The 17,203-nt window shown below is 42.3% G+C and overlaps 2 protein-coding genes across 9 annotated transcripts in view; one reads left to right on the top strand and one right to left on the bottom strand.

The window, feature by feature from the left end:
* Positions 1–17,203, bottom strand: part of LOC115192201 (microtubule-associated serine/threonine-protein kinase 2) — a 278,871-nt gene that overhangs the window by 213,119 nt on the left and 48,549 nt on the right. The gene's annotated exons all lie outside the window — the stretch shown is intronic.
* On the top strand, positions 4,912–17,038 carry LOC115192202 (extensin-like). Of its 2 annotated transcripts, XM_029750439.1 has the most exons (6): positions 4,912–5,900; positions 14,461–14,654; positions 14,800–16,332; positions 16,425–16,445; positions 16,568–16,629; positions 16,758–17,038. In XM_029750439.1, exons 3-6 carry the CDS (start codon positions 15,973–15,975, stop codon positions 16,792–16,794), a joined length of 480 nt encoding a protein of 159 aa, XP_029606299.1. In that variant the 5' UTR covers positions 4,912–5,900; positions 14,461–14,654; positions 14,800–15,972; the 3' UTR covers positions 16,795–17,038. The 2 variants fall into 2 exon arrangements, with proteins under 2 accessions (XP_029606299.1, XP_029606298.1); XM_029750438.1 differs by lacking the exons at positions 4,912–5,900; positions 14,461–14,654 and having other exon boundaries at positions 14,719–16,332; positions 16,425–16,487.

Raw genomic sequence — 17,203 nt, 5'->3', positions numbered from 1 at the left:
TGCCTTGAGCTTTGCTCTCTCAACCAGCTTTGAAAGTTTCTTCAAGTGCAGTCGCAAAAACCAAGCGCTATGATGAAACTGGAGTTACATTCGAGTTACCAGCCTCAGAAATCGGCAGTTAACTGCACCTCAGATTGCAGTCCAAATAAATGCTTCACAGAGTTCAAGTAACAGACACATCTCAACATCAACTGTTCAGAGGAGACTGTGTGAATCAGGCCTTCATGGTCAAATTGCTGCAAAGAAACCACCTCTAAAGGACACCAATAAGAAGAAGACACTTGCTTGGGCCAAGAAACACGAGCAGTGCACAGTAGACTGGTGGAAATCTGTCCTTTGGTCTGATGAGTCCAAATTTGAGATTTTTGTTTCCAACCACCGTGTCTTTGTGAGACGCATAGTAGGTGAACGGATGATCTCCGAAGCATGGAGAAGGAGATGTGATGATGTGGGGGGTGCTTCGCTGGTGACACTGTCAGTGATTTATTTAGAATTCAAGGCAGACTTAACCAGCATGGCTACCACAGCATTCTGCAGCGATACGCCATCCCATCTCGTTTGCGCTTAGTGGGACTATCAATTGGCTTTCAACAGGACAATGACCAAAAACACACTTCCAGGCTGTGTAAAGGCTATTTGACCAAGAAGGAGAGTGATGGAGTGCTGCATCAGATGACCTGGCCTCCACAATCACCCAACCTCAACCCAATTGGGATGGTTTGGGATGAGTTGGAACCGCAGAGTGAAGGAAAAGCAGCCAACAAGTGCACAGCATGTGGGAACTCCTTCAAGACTGTTGGAAAAGCATTCCAGGTGACTACCTCATGAAGTTGGTTGAGAGAATGCCAAGAGTGTGCAAAGCTGTCATCAAGGCAAAGGGTGGCTACTTTGAAGAATCTCAAATATAAAATATATTTTGATTTGTTTAACACTTTTATATAAAAAATAAAATAACATACCAGCTCCCAAATCAGTCAGTCAGCTAGCTACGAGCCAAACAAAGACAGCTCCTGCTATTGATTAGAGCTGACACATGAAGCTGGTGAGAGAAAAATAGAAAAACAGGGAAAAGTGAATCCATTCAGAGACAACACCTCTTGATAGTTGCCAAGGCGACGCGGGGTGTCTTTTGTTTGTGCATGCTGTGTGTTGCGCTAGCTCTGTGGAGAGATAGATATGGTCTCAGCACTCCTAGGCAACGGAACGGAATCCAGGAGTGGCATCTTCTTGACCCCACATCAACACTGCAGCCGGGCTGATTAGAGTGAGATTGAGAGGCAAACCAGCTCAGGCATAGCTGATGGATGATGTGGTTGAGCGGGGGAAGGATACGGCTCTGTGTGTGTGTGTTGTGACGGCCCTGAATTTGTCTGAACCGTCTCAGTGCTTTTCCTGCCGATGGGGCACTTCCCTTTCAATTCTATATTGAAAAGCGAACATCAGCTGCGCAAAAGGGTTTTTGACAGTGGCGCAAGTGAGGAAGTGTTCAACCCTCAGCTTGGAAGCTTGTTGATACCCAGTTTGTTTTGTTGTATTTAAAAGTGTGTACTGTAGCCGTGTTGCAAGATCAACCAGTATCTTTGTTGGTCTCCAATGTACTCTGTGGCATTTCTCCACTGGAAATCTGTATGGCAGATTGGATTGTCTGATTGACTACAACTTTTTTACATACAGTATTTCATTTGTTTTAGTGTGATTTATACTGTGTTGGTTTATGTGTTCAGTTGTAGGTGAAGACAACTGAGATTTCTGATAACCTTTATTGTGTGTGGAAGGGGAGTTTATTGCAATGTGATTGTATGAATGAGCCCGGATTTTACGTATCACATTCTGGAAGGACAATTGCGTGACTGAGGTCACTTGGGCTTCCTGCACTCTTTTACCGGGCTGGACATTTTTGTTATGTCGAGCCCGGGGTACGGGACATTTACCAGTGAACCAAGGTTGTTTCTATTTTTGTGACTTGATTATGTGATTTATTGTGATAATACAACAAACACAAAAGAAAAGGGGTATTGGAGTTATTTCCGATGTTTTAAGGGTTTATGAAAAGTGTATTTCCATATTGACTTTTACATGAGTACTTTGTATTGGTGTAGACTTGACGGACCAGACAGGACTCAATCCCTCACAAACAAAAAGGAGAAATGTATATTTTCTCTGGTAGGCACAACCTACCTGACACCCCTAACAAACAAAAAAACTTAAGTCAAAACTGTGTGTGTGTGTGTGTGTGTGTGTGTGTGTGTGTGTGTGTGTGTGTGTGTGTGTGTGTGTAAGAGAGAGAGAGAGAGAGAGAGAGAGTTCAGGTCATCAGTTACTGAACTTTCTCTCTCCAGTGAATGGCATGTGGTCAGCTCAGTCAGCACCATACATCATTAAGGTAAGGCTACTTCCACTTCCATCACCTCCCGCACCAACAACCCAGGCATAGAGCCTAACCAGCCTAACCAAAGGACTGTAAGGGACATGAACAGGAATCACCAATCCCACCAAAAGGTAGACGTATAAAAGTAATAGAAACTCAATAGTGTAGTGTTTCTGTACTGAGAATGTCAAAATAAAACTTAATAAAACACGTTAATTTCCTCCCATTTGTTACTCAATGTCATTCTCCAATCACCTTGAAGACTGAAAATAGACCAGACTCATTCCAGGTTCATTAATTTATTCCCTCCCAGCAGTAGCAGACAGACGGGGAGGGACAGGCCCTGAAGCCTGGGGCACGGGTACAGCTGTGCCAGCCATGTGTGCCCCCTTTCCTGGCCATCAGTCTTCTGCTACAGCTTCTAGTTCCAGACACCCTAGCCCCCACACTGGGCTAGACAGAAAGGACACATAGCCCTACATACACAACAGTACACAGTACACACAGTTGCTCAAGCTCTGCTCTTGTCCCATCTTGATTACTGTACGGTAATATTGTTAAGTGCAGCAAAGAAAGACATAGCAAAGCTGCAGCTGGCTCAAAACAGAGCAGCATGTCTTGACTAACATCTAACATCAACAACATGCATGCCAGTCTTTCCTGGTTGAGGGTTGACAAGATATGAACTGCTTCTCGTTTAGTTTTTATGAGCGGTATTACTGTAATGAAAATAATCAAATAACATTCAGCTCAGACATCCATACATAACCCATAAGACATGTCACCAGGGGTCTCTTCACAGCCTCCACATCCAAAACAAAACAGCAAACTATTTTATTAAAGAACATTTCATTGAATGGCGGGGACTGAGGGAACACACACACACAAACACACGCACACACAGACACACATCATTTTTTTTAGCTGTATTGTTTGTATATCTTTATTTCAAATTTGTGTGACTGTCCTTGTCTATCAGTGTTTTGTTATTTGTCATGTTTTGTGTTTTTTTGTGGACTCCGCTTAGCTTATCTGCTAGGCTAGCTCTCTGCTTTTGCTCTGTGTTCTGTGAGTTTGAGGTAGGGTGTAGAACAGAACAGAGGGCCTGGCTGTGTCTCTGTACCAGGGATGAGAATGGGGGCTCGGGGACGGGCAGAGAGGAAAGCAGCGTGTCTCATTGCCCGCTGTGGTGCCTTCACACTAGAAGTGCCCTTGGAGAGGAAGGACTGAGAGTGTAGGAGACAGTCACAGCCAGGCTCACCTGCAGACAGCACACTGGGCTCCAGCATCCACATTCATCTGGTTCCATGGTTAGATGTGTGTGTGTGTGTGTGTGTGTGTGTGTGTGTGTGTGTGTGTGTGTGTGTGTGTGTGTGTGTGTGTGTGTGTGTGTGTGTGTGTACGGTTTGTTTGTTTATTTGAATATAAGAATAGCTGCTGCCGTTGCAAAAGCTAACGGGGATCCAAAAAAAGCAGAGAGCTAGCCTAGCAGATAAAGCTAAGTGGTTAACTGGAGAGTGGAGACATCTGTGGTTTCATCTGACTTGAAATGTAATATGCAAAGTCAAATTTTCATGGCCTACATGTGCTAGAGTTCTCAAAGTCTAAGGACTTTAATGGAGAACTAGCTAATCTGGAATCCCATTGCCCATCGCAGAGTTGTACAAACAAAGAGAGATCCACCCCTCATTAATGTCTGCTAAATCAAAGCCCTTCCATAGCATGCCCTTCTAGAGATGGCAATGGAAGCCAGATGGTTCCTTGGAATTAATCCACTGTTTATGTGAGCTACGCTGAGGCCAAGCCTCCAAGTCCTAGATAGCTACTAAAGATGGATAACTCTGATGCACACTGAACTCGTGCCCACACACACACCTCTACAGTCAACAGCACAGCTGCCTGCAGGTGGCCTTGTTTGGAGAGAAATCCAAGGGGTAAAACATCAAGACCCGGAGAAAGGGAGGGAGAGAACAAAAGAGAAAAGGGGGAAGATAGGTGAGAAAAGGTGGTAAAGAAGCAAAGCAAAAGACTGTTCTCACTAGCTAACCACTACCTTGTTCAATGGTCACAGTCAGAGGCGACAGGCCATTATGGAACAGCTGGGGGTGGTGGTTATGGAATTAATGGAATGACAGCCACTGTATGTTAATACTGTTAGTGTTCAGGTAGCGGTGTGTTGGTGGAGGAAAGAGAGAAAAAATTGTGTTGTCATGGTGAGAAAGTAGAGTGTACAAAGTCAGAGTTTAATAGAATCCTACTGGCAATTACCACCGTCACAGGTCACTGCAATACAGATAAATCTATTTCATCTATTTCTAAGGGCTTGGGATCCAAGGGTTATCGTTTTACATGTAATCAATGAAATACTACATCAATAATTCATATTAGGAGAACTCAGAAGGCTTCTATGAACAGAATCATGAAACCCAAAGAAAGGCTTTGGCTGAAAATACCAGGGCACTGCCAAGCACAGGTCAATTCAGCTGTAGCTTATAGACCTTTCTTGAACAGCTTTTTGAAGAGAAACGGAAGTGAGCCTTGGAACCCCAAAGAACTTCCGGTGCATTTGTAAACAGCTGGTCTGTTGCGGCTGTAAACAGTTTAAAACTTGCCTGCATGGATAGTAACGTTAGCAGCAGGAGGTGGCGGCACCAGGATAATGTGTAGCACACGGGTAAGTTGTTTATTATGTTAACCATCTATTTCTAGGTAACGTCAGGATAGACAGACATCTAATGTTTTGCGTTAGCGTGATCTGCTAAAAACAACAATGTGTCAGCTACCTAGATTTCCGGTCGCAAACAGAGAACTTTGACAATAAAAAAAAAACACAATGCAACGAAATATCAAATGCCACATCACTTGAGAATATTAAAGCAAGTCCTGGTCTAATTTCTATGTTTCCTAACCTCAGACATAGAGACATGTGAAAGCTGCTAACCCGGCCTACGGATGAAGGGCTCAAAGAAAGTTCCAAGTCCTGGAGAGACTGAAGGGTATCTCCAATGGGTTATATATGCTATTGGTTTAGTGTTAGAATTGGTTGTTGGACTATAAAAATACTGTTCAAAGTAACAATGCATAGACCTAGAACATGCATAGCCAACCTTGCTCCTAGAGATCTAGCTATTGGGAGTGCAGGTTTCTGTTCCAGCCCAGCCCTGACATTCTGCTTATTATTCATTTAACTATTCAATCATTTCGTTTTGGAGTAAGATGGATGTCGAAACCCACAAACCATTTACCATCTTTGTATGATATGAAATAAAGTGTTGATTCCTTGAATTAAGTATAGTAGTCAGTGAACATGTCTGTCTGTTATTTGACTGTCACTCTCATTTTGTCTGATAGTGCACAGATGTGCAGCTGAAGCTGATGTCCTTGATCATTGGTGTAGGTGTAACAATCCTTGTATGGCAGACGTAGGACGCAACCCCTGTCCACAACAGCACTTCATACCAAGAAAGCAGTGCCCATTATCCTACCAAAACCATGATCTTGGTTGGGCAAGGATAAAAGTACTTCAGGGCAGGTATACACACTCACTCACACACACTACATTGACACTCGCTCACAAAACCCACACACATATTTACATACACTACATATGCACACACACACACACGGACACAACACAAACACATATACATACACTTTACACACACTTTTACACTCATCATTTGCTGCTGCTACTCTGATCTTTATTTTACTCTTATTATCTATCCTGATGTCTAGTCACTTTACCCTGCCTTCATGTACATGTCTACCTCAAATACCTTACTATTATCTATCCTGATGTCTAGTCACTTTACCCTGCCTTCATGTACATGTCTACCTCTAACTCTGCACATTGATCTGGTACTAATATCCCTGTATATAGCTCCATTCTTGTGTATTTTACTTCTATTCCTCTTGTTACTATTTTATGGTAAAGTCTATACCAGTTGTATTCGGCGCATGTGATTTTTTAACATGAATGTATCTATATTTTAATACCATAAGCATCTCAGCTGTGGGAGGATCTTCTCCTGCAATGTTGTGCCGATTCTGCTACACTTACTGTCTTCCTCCTCCAGTGGTTGGAACTCATAAATGACGTTGCTACTTTGCAGCCAATGTAAAAAATGATCCTTCACTGTGGTCACTCCTCGGGGTATTTGTCTCTTGCGTCCACTATCCGTTTTCCCTATTTGAAATGACACTATTAGAAATAGGAAAAGCACTCACACATCTGAGATAACTTGTGTGTGGGGGGGGGGGGAATCATTTGCTAATAACTTGAAAGAAAATATAAGGCTGATAATGGCAAGATCAGTGTGTGGGTTTGTTTTTTTCATTAGACAATTCATTTGGCTAACCATGTTGAAGGATACCAGATTTGACTTCTACAGCTACTGCAGCTCATGCAGTCATGAAATGGATTAGTGCAAGCCCTACCCTTGTAATGAAGGTGGGCCTTAAGGATGACATGCACAGGAGAAACATTATTAGCAAATATCACTATCACAAAGGTGTGCAGAAAGGAATGTTTACATGTTTTATTTTAATTTCAAAATACATGTCGCTTGAAATAAAGTTACAATTTGTTTGCTTTGTGTTATGTATAATCCTGGTGTAATTATTATCAGTTCAACATTATCACCACAAGGTGTCAGCACTAGCATTTGTATTATAATCTAGCTTTACTTAATGCAAACAAACCAGTAGCTAGGTCTCATAACGTGAGGTCGACAATACATGCCTAACACAAGCTAGCGGTTTATTAAAACTACAGTTTCTTAATTGAAACTAAGAGGGCAATACACCTGGGTAAAATATAGTTGCATTTTGGAGGAAGCAGAAGACGACCTAGGAGAGAGATTGGTGAGGGGGAGAGAGAGGGGGTGACTGTCAAACATTGGACTTGTATGCTAGCTACATTTAGTTTAATTTTTCTCACGACAGCCAACAATATAACTAATCTATCTAGCTGGCTAACAAGGTAAGCAGATCTTTCTCTACCTTTACATCACGCTAACTCGGAGGTTATTTGCTGTGCTAGCCAAATGTAGCCAATACCACCAGAGCAAACGGATAATAAATAGCAAATAAACATTATCTGAATATTTTGTTTAGAGAATCTGGTAGAAACAATTCAATGTTTGTATATAACTCATTTGTTCTATTTTTTGGTTGGATCAAGAAATACGAGCTTGTTATTTTGTGCTAGCTAGCTACTCTGCCCTACCAAGCAAAAAGGCAGTAACTGCCCATTTGGTTGAAAATGAGTTAATGTTATTTTTGCTACATTAAATACATGCTTAATCATGTGGACAAGTATCCTGCCTCTTGTATTGTGTTTTGGAGAAAATTGGGGTCATGTTAAAAGTTACTGTGAAACCAAGGTAAATAAAATATTTTTTTCTCAATTCCACACTATGAGCAGTTAATACTGCCATACCAAGCAAAAAGGCAGTATTATGGTGAGCTGCAGTGCCGGCTGTTTACTGGGGAACCTCTTGGTTGTGCATGCATATACAGTAGAATGTGTTATTGCTTGGACAGATGAACAGGTCTATACTAAGTATTGAAGGGGTAGGAAAGGAGTATTAAACCTATACAATTCATTACATTCTCTTAATGTCATCTAAAACAACAACATATCATCGTTTACAGTGGGAGTATGACAGAAGCCTAGCAAAACTATCAGCTAGGCTACTTCAACAGCCCCTCCATCCTCCCCCCTTTCCCTCATTTTAATATGTGCAGTCTTCAAAAGGCAGACGGGCAGGATTACTTTGCTGGAGGAGAAAGTGCACATTTCCACTGAAGTCTTAATCTCTGCTTGTGTAATTTACTTGTGGGAGAAAAATAAATAAACAATAACAAATAAACACAAGGCACAACATAACCCACATCAGCCAATTATTTCCCGAAAAATTTGTTGCCTGGAGCCATGAATGATGTTGTGCTTTGTTTTCCTCCCGGTGCTCCAAATGTCCACTGATCTCAAGCAGACGCCTTTAATTCTTCATACCCATCTTAATTGCTATCTGGACGCAGCCAGTCAAGAAGGCAAGCTGCCCCATTGGAGGGTGGAAGGGAAGTTAGAGACCAGATCAGTCTCTGAGACCTGGGTAATTAACTAAATATAGACAAACAGGAGAGTGGAAGTAAAACAGCTCAACTCTGTTCATTAGTTTCCACAAGCCTGGATGGATGGAGGAAACCTTTAGCTAATGGAATTAAACAGAATAACATGGCTGTATGCAGTGGAAAAGAAATATAATTTATTGGACCTCTCGCTCTTACCCTTTCTACTAAACTTGGTAATGCTTGACTGGTGGTAAGCAGAGGCCCCTATTCTGTTGGTAAGAAAGCCCCTGGGTAAAAGTCATTGAGCAGTGGAGGAGGAGGGGATGAGAGAGGGAGAAGGGAGAGCGGGATATGCAGAAGCTACTGGTAATTACAGCGGTAGTTATGGCTGACCTGCCGCCCAGGAACTCGGCTCACAGAACACACTCACATTTCGTCCAATTAGAGTTTGAGTTCTGCCACCCTGAGAAATATTCTAAAAGGTCACATCTCCGACAAACGAGGAGAGAAGATTCTGAAGGTATCAGGACAGAGGTGACAACTGGCAACGCATATGGAATATAAATAAGAACTGGGATGATGGCACACACAGAGTTGTCTTTGTCTCATTTACAAACAAGGCCTTTTGTTCTCTGGTAAAATTCTCTGGGGTCAACCTGAGTGTTGTTATTGTTTGACTAGAGTTCAGAGGAATTTGTCTGGTTGTTTAGTCTCGTATCACACCTGTGGGGTGTGAGATGTCACAGACACTGTTGATTTTCACCAATGAGTAGGGCTGTTACGATGACCGTATTAGTGCCACACGAGTCATGACGGCAGTCAAATTCCACGTGACCGTTTAGTCACGGTAAATGGGCTTCTCCAAGCTCTGAATCTGCTGAAGGTCATTAGTAGCCTACCGAACTTGCTAACTGCCTGGTATTCAGCACTCTATTGTCCCTCTAACCAGTCAAACACTTCATGAGAGCCTATCAGCTCATGTTGAGCAACATTTCTATAGGCTATGCATGTCGTGTGAAAACAGAGTGATGGCCTCTATTAAAAAGAGGATGATCTGTAGACTTAACCTACTATTTATTTCTCAACTTTCCTAAATGTCAAGCACATTGCTTCTCTTTATGCAAGAGTATAGCCTAACTGGCTGGCATGAAAATGAACCACAGGAAAAGCGTCCTCCATTCGCTATTTAAGTGCCTAGATTACATAAAAAACATTTGCGCTGCCTGTTTCGAGACAGGTGCATAATAGTGGTCTATTCTAAATCAAAACAAATTCCACACGTATATTTAGTATACAGTGCATTCGGAAAGTATTCAGACCACTTTACTTTTTCCACATTTTGTTATGTTAGACTTATTCAAAAATGTATTAAATAGTTTTTTTCCCTCATCAATTCACATACAATACCCCATAATGGCAGCGCAAAAATTGTTTTTTTGAAATGTTTGCTAATTTATACAAAATTAAAAACTGAAATATCACATTTACGTAAGTGTTCAGACCCTGTACCCTTTACTCAAGCTCCCGAGTGGCGCAGCATATCTCAGTGCTAGAGGCATCACTACAGATACCCTGGTTCGAATCCAGGCTGTATCACAACTGGACGTCATTGGAAGTCCCATAGGGCGGCGCACAATTGGCCCAGCGTCGTCTGGGTTTGGCCGGTGTAGGCCGTCATTGTAAATAAGAATTTGTTCTTAACCTGTTGGGGCTAGGGGGCAGTATTTGCACGGCCGGATAAAAAACGTACCCGATTTAATCTGGTTACTACTCCTGCCCAGTAACTAGAATATGCATATAATTATTGGCTTTGGATAGAAAACACCCTAAAGTTTCTAAAACTGTTTGAATGGTGTCTGTGAGTATAACAGAACTCATTTGGCAGGCCAAAACCTGAGAAGATTCCTTACAGGAAGTGGCCTGTCTGACCATTTCTTGCCCTCCTTGATCATCTCTAACAAAAACAGGGGATCTCTGGCATGACGTGGCACTTCCTACGGCTCCCATAGGCTCTCAGAACCCGGGAAAAAGCTGAATGATGTAATTCCATTCCCAGGCTGAAACACACTAGCGCGTTTGGCAAGTGCTCTATCAGAGGGCCATCAGACTGAGGCTCGTGCATGAGGGGATAGCATGCTTTTACTTTCACTCTCTTTGTAATAAAAAACGATTTCCCGGCAGGAATAATATCGCTTTTTTATGAGAAAAATTGCATAAAAATTGATTTTAAACAGCGGTTGACATGCTACGAAGTACGGTAATGGAATATTTAGAATGTTTTTGTCACGAAATGAGTTGTGCTCGTAACCCTTATTTACCCTTTCGGATAGTGTCTTGAACGCACGAACAAAACGCCGCTATTTGGATATAACAATGGATTATTTGGGACCAAACCAACATTTGTTATTGAAGTAGAAGTCCTGGGAGTGCATTCTGACGAAGACAGCAAAGGTAATAACATTTTTCTTATAGTAAATCTGACTTTGGTGAGTGCTAAACTTGCTGGGTGTCTAAATAGCTAGCCCTGTGATGCCGGGCTATCTACTTAGAATATTGCAAAATGTGCTTTCACCGAAAAGCTATTTTAAAATCGGACATATCGAGTGCATAGAGGAGTTCTGTATCTATAATTCTTAAAATAATTGTTGTGTTTTTTGTGAACGTTTATCGTGAGTAATTTAGTAAATTCACCAGAGGTGTTCGGTGGGAATGCTAGTCACATGCTAGTCACCTGCTAATGTAAAAAGCTGTTTTTTGATATAAATATGAACTTGATTGAACAGACATGCATGTATTGTATAACATAATGTCCTAAGATTGTCATCTGATGAAGATCATCAAAGGTTAGTGCTGCATTTAGCTGTGGTTTGGGTTTATGTGACATTATATGCTAGCTTGAAAAATGGTTGTCTGATTATTTATGGCTGGGTACTCTGCTGACAATCTAATGTTTTGCTTTCGTTGTAAAGCCTTTTTGAAATCGGACAGTGTGGTTAGATTAACGAGAGTCTTGTCTTTAAAATGGTGTAAAATAGTCATATGTTTGAGAAATTGAAGTAATAGCATTTCTAAGGTATTTGAATATCGCGCCACGGGATTCAACTGGCTGTTGAGTAGGTGGGACTAGCCCAGAGAGGTTAACTGACTTGCCTAGTTAAAAATATATACACTACTGTTCAAAAGTTTGGGCTCACTTAGAAATGTCCTTGTTTTTGAAAGAAAAACATTTTTTGTCCATTAAAATAACATAAAATTGATCAGAAATACAGTGTAGACATCGTTAATGTTGTAAATGACTATTGTAGCTGGAAACGGCTGATTTCTTTATGGAATATCTACATTGGCATACAGAAGCCCATTATCAGCAACCATCACTCCTGTGTTCAAATGGCACGTTGTGTTATCTAATCCAAGTTGATACATTTTAAAAAGGCTAATTGATCATTAGAAAACCTTTTTGCAATTATGTTAGCACAGCTGAAAACTGTTGTGCTGATTTAAAAAGTAGCAAAAAAACTGGCATAGTTGAGTATTTGAAGCATCAGCATTTGTGGGTTCGATTACAGGCTCAAAATGGCTAGAAACAAAGTACTTTCTTCTGAAACTCATCAGTCTATTCTTGTTCTGAGAAATGAAGTATATTCCATGGGAGAAATTGCCAAGAAACTGAAGATCTCGTACAACGCTGTGTTCTACTCCCTTCACAGCACAGCGCAAACTTGCTCTAACCAGAATAAAAAGAGTGGGAGGCCCTATACATAAACACCCATTGTTGAAGCACCTTTGGCAGTGATTACAGCCTTGGGTATGACGCTACAAGCTTGGCACACCTGTATTTAGGGAGTTTCTCCAATTCTTCTCTGCAGATCCTCTCAAGCTCTGTCAGGTTGGATGGGGAGCGTTTCTGCAAAGCTATTTTCAGGTCTCTCCAGAGATGTTCGATCAGGTTCAAGTCCGGCCTCTAGCTGGGCCACTCAAGGACATTCAGAGACTTGTCCCGACTTGTCCACTCCTGCGATGTCTTGGCTGTGTGCTTAGGGTCATTGTCCTGTTGGAAGGTGAAACTTCGCCCCAGTCTGAGGTGAAAAATTATAATTTTTGAATCCGGCGTCACTTTGCGTATCAGTTAATAAACTACGTGCCATGGAATCGGTATATCAAAAATCTCTTCCCAACTATTGTCCCGTCCTGACCATAGTAAGATGTTATTTTCTATGATAGAGTAGGTCAGGGCGTGACGGGGTGTTTTGTGTTTTTCTATGTTTTCTATTTCTATGTTCTTAGGTTCTAGTTTTTGGATTTCTATGTTGGTTTGTTTGGGATGATCTACAATTAGAGGCAGCTGGTCCTCGTTGTCTCTGATTGGAGATCATACTTAAGTAGGGGTTTTTCTTCCTGGGTTTTGTGGGTGATTATTTTTGAGTAGTGTTTGTTTCTCCTCTGCGTCACGGTTTGTTGTTTTGTCTATTCGGTTATTTGATGTATTGCATAAGTTTCACAGAGTAAATAAAATGTGGAACTACACACACACGCTGCACCTTGGTCCTCTCCTTCTGACAACTATTTTGTAATCAACAGTGTCTTCGGAAAGTATTCAGACCCCTTGACTTTTTCCACATTTTGTTTTATTTTGTATACATATGAAAACATTTTTAAAAAAACAGTTTTTGCTATGACATTATGGGGTATTGTGTGTAGATTGATGAGGAAAAATAACAATTTAATATATTTTAGAACAAGGCTGTAACGTAGCAAAATGTGGAAAAAGTACTGAATACTTTCCGAATGCACTGTATATACAGTGCAAGTGTAAAGTTTGGACACACCTACACATTCAAGGGTTTTTATTTTTGACTATTTTCTAAATTGTAGAATAACAGTGAAGACATCAAAACTATAAAATAACACATGGAATCGTGTAGTAACCAAAAAAGTGTTAAACAAAAAATATTTTATATTTGAGATTCTTCAAAGCAGCCACACTTTGCCTTGATGACAGCTTTGCACACTCTTGGCATTCTCTCAAACAGCTTCACAAGGTAGTCACCTGGAATGCATTTCAATTAACAGGTTGTGAGGACTGTCCTGTGAGGATCAGAATGAGTCAGATCAGCTTGGATATGGATGACAGTAACCAGACCTTCTCTCACCCACAGAAGAGGGGAGGAGGGAACTGGGCCTGTCGTAAATTAAATTAAAGGAGAGGAGATCCAGAGATCTCCCTTTCCAAAATCCACCTAGGAATGTGCTTAATCTTACATCTAGACGTTCCGCTAGCGGAACACCTGCTCCAATATCCAATGATAGGCGTGGCGCGAATTACAAATTCCTCAAAAATCCAAAAACTTCCATTGAGGTCTTGGCTGATATTTCTTTTGATTTTCCTATTATGTCAAGCAAAGAGGCACTGAGTTTGAAGGTGGGCCTTGAAATACAACCACAGGTACACCTCCAATTGCGTCAAATGATGTCAATTAGCCTATCAGAAGCATCTAAAGCCATGCAATCATTTTCTGGAGTTTTCCAAGCTGTTTAAAGACACAGTCAACTTAGTGTATGCAAACTTCTGACCCACTGGAATTGTGATACAATGAATTATAAGTGAAATAATCTGTCTGTAAACAATTGTTGGAAAAATGACTTGTGTCATGCACAAAGTATATGTCCTAACCGACTTGCCAAAACTATAGTTTGTTAACAAGAAATTTGTGGAGTGGTTGAAAAATGAATTTTAATTACTCCAACCTAAGTGTATGTAAACGTCCGACTTCAACTGTACATAGAGGCAGTATTTAGTCAAATGTTACAATTTATGCATCAATATTAAACTATTTGGGACAATTTTCATTACAGATAACATCAAACAAAAAATGTGGGTACACTCAGTTATTGTGAAAACGTGCATCACCTTGCAATCCGCCAGGCTGCGAAGGTTAGGCATCTTTTGTTTTTAGGACATTATCACGTGTTTGTGAATTATATCTGCTAGTAACAGTTTTATTTTCTTATCTACCAAGGTGCATGGTGTAGCTCGGCAGACCCTGGCGTACAGGCTGTGCGGCCGGGTGACCCATGGTTGTCGCAGTGGACCACCCACATTGCTTGCACCAGAGGATGAAAATTATCTGGTGCAGTACTGTATCTACTGCACCAGCCATGGGTTCCCCTTCACCAGACAGAGGCTGATGAAATACGCCGACAAAATACACAGGTATTTGGTGCTCTATGTGTTTATGTATGTAGAATGCTGGACTGACTGTTCTCAATGTGTGTGATGTAAATGTGGATGTGTATGGTGATGCCAAAACAAACATTTTCATCCTGGTTGGACAATTTTATATTCTATTCTATTGTAGGTTTCGGCACCCATGGGAAACAATCCCACCACTGGGGAAGAGGTGGTGGGAAATGTTTAGGAGGAGGCACAAGAACCTGAGCATGAGGAGGCCAGACACTCTGGACTGGGGGAGAGCTGAGTGTGCTACACGTCCGACGACGGACACCTTCTTCACTTCTTATGAGAAGCACTTGGAGGAGAGTGGGTTGAGGGAGAAACCCAGACAAAATCTTTAACTGCGATGAGTCTGGGTTTCGAAGCGACTAGAGCAGGCACAAAGTGCTTGCTCCCTGGGGTGCAAAACACGTGTACCAGCAGGCTCCTGCTTCAACGCAGCTGGGGAGGACGTCCCCCAGTTTATCATCTACCCCAAGTGTTTCTCCCCCCCCCCCCTCCCCCAAAGCCTTTGGATGGTAAAACAGTGGCTACATTGACGGGAACCTGTTCAGGAAGTGGTTTCAGCACTTCATTAAGCATGCAGTGAAGGAGCACCCTCTCCTTCTCCTCTTTGATGAGCACAAGAGCCACATGGACCCGGAGGTGCTCACTGCGGCACTAAGGGAAGGGGTTATACTGCTTTGTCTTCCACCACACTGCACCCATGTCCTGCAGCCGCTGGACGTGGCATACTTTGGTCCTTTAAAGGCGGAGTTCTCCAAGGTAGCCATTTTGACCACTCCTACATGGTAAACAAATCAGAATTTGCCAGAGTATTCCGCTACCCGTACCAGCGCTGCAAGGACATGTGCTATGTGGTGGAAAGGTTTAAGAAGTGTGGCCGCTTCCCTTTTGACCCTTCAATTATTGAAGGGTCCTGTTGAATGCCGTCTCGGTCCCTACCGGATCCCACCACCGCCTCTCCTGGAACCAGCAGCACTGTGCCATCCATCAGCACCTCCTCCCCAGCGACCACAGGAGGACCCTCAGCCCCTGATCCAGTCCCAGCTCCAGCCCTAGCTCTAGAAGAGCACCCCCTATTAGAGGGGGGGCTGACAGCAAAGGACCTGGGGCACATACTTACTGTCCTGAAGTATCGGCTAGACCGATAAAGAAGACTGTGGTCGCTGCATGCCTCACCGGGGAGGAATACACGCGCCAGTGGCAGGAGAGGGGCGAGAAGGAGAGGGCCGAGGCAGAGGAGAAAGAACGTCGGGCAGCCCTCAGAACACTGAGGGCAAAGGAGAGGGCTGCCATGGATGAGACCATTGACGCCTCTGCTGGAGCCCCCGCTGGAACCACTCCTGACAGCTGCATCACCATTGCCAGTGTCTCCCAGTGTGCAACACCTGTAGGAGCCGCCGGAGTCCCCAGCTGCAGAAGAAGGCCACTTGCCTACTCTCCTGACTATCGTCGGCCCCTCAACCCCAACATTACACCAGCTCCTCCAAGCCATCGTCAGCGGTTTCGTCCACCACCACGATGCACACCACCCCCCCGTCTGTCACCAGTAACGCGGCCTACTCTGGACCAGCTGCCTCCTGTCTCCCCTGGTCACACCACCATAGCAGCCTTGTCTGGTGTCCCTGCAATTCAAATACAGCCACCTCCACAGGTAAACACATGTTAAATGACAAAACAAATACTTTTGTGTTTTATAAAACTGCAACGTTTAAAAAAAAAAAAATTCTCTTTACATATCTACAGTCCACAGCACCAGCCCTCAAGGTATGTCCACCTCATCCAAAACTTCTGCAGCTTCCTACAGAGGTACTGATGTAAACAAAAAAGTTGAAAAGGGTTTTCATGAAACATGCCCTGTCTAACAGTACTTTTTCTCTGAACCGTAGCACAGAAAAGAGAAAAGCTCCACCGGCCACCTCTGTCACACCATCCATGGCACCACTCTCAGGTACTTCATAATCTGTTTGTTTTTCTCTCTCTCAGTTGTATCAATTACTGTTGTTTCTGTAGTACTTCCACATTTTCCAAAACCATGTTAATCAATTTGATGGGTTTATTTTTCTTTTCAAATAAAAGAAGACACCACCTGCTGTGCTCGCTGCGGAGAGCATGATCCACCTGCAAGCGTTCCGCAGGAGTGTAGGTCCGAGGTGCCATGAGTGTTGTGACTTCTACCAGCACTGGTTCCACTGCAGGTGTGTGCAGTGGGATCCAGAGGTGGCGGTGAAGATTGATTTTTGTTGTGATTTTGTTGACAATATAGGGATTGAGGTCGAGATTTAATTGTTTGTTTTCATATGAAATGAGTTATTTGTAAAAAGAAATATGCTAAAATATAATATATATATATATATATTTATTCAACCCATCTTGTGTATTTCTTCCTTTACTTTCCAAGTGCATCTCTGCAACACAAACTCATGTCAATGCACATGACTGAAATTCAAGTTTTATTTGATGTAAATTCTTCATACTCATTTATATTTTAGTTTTAAACTGTGATCTATTTTCTCAAAACACAA

This window comes from Salmo trutta, chromosome 4 (genome assembly GCF_901001165.1).
Source record: "Salmo trutta chromosome 4, fSalTru1.1, whole genome shotgun sequence".
Lineage (NCBI taxonomy): Eukaryota > Metazoa > Chordata > Actinopteri > Salmoniformes > Salmonidae > Salmo > Salmo trutta.
This window is presented reverse-complemented; position numbering and strand designations above follow the sequence as displayed.

Excerpts from the sequence above, each read along its gene's own strand:
- LOC115192202 (XM_029750438.1), top strand. The coding sequence starts at position 15,973 with ATGGATGAGACCATTGACGCCTCTGCTGGAGCCCCCGCTGGAACCACT. Across the intron at positions 16,333-16,424 it reads AAATACAGCCACCTCCACAG|TCCACAGCACCAGCCCTCAA; the intron begins GTAAACACATGT and ends ACATATCTACAG. Across the intron at positions 16,488-16,567 it reads TTCTGCAGCTTCCTACAGAG|CACAGAAAAGAGAAAAGCTC; the intron begins GTACTGATGTAA and ends TCTGAACCGTAG.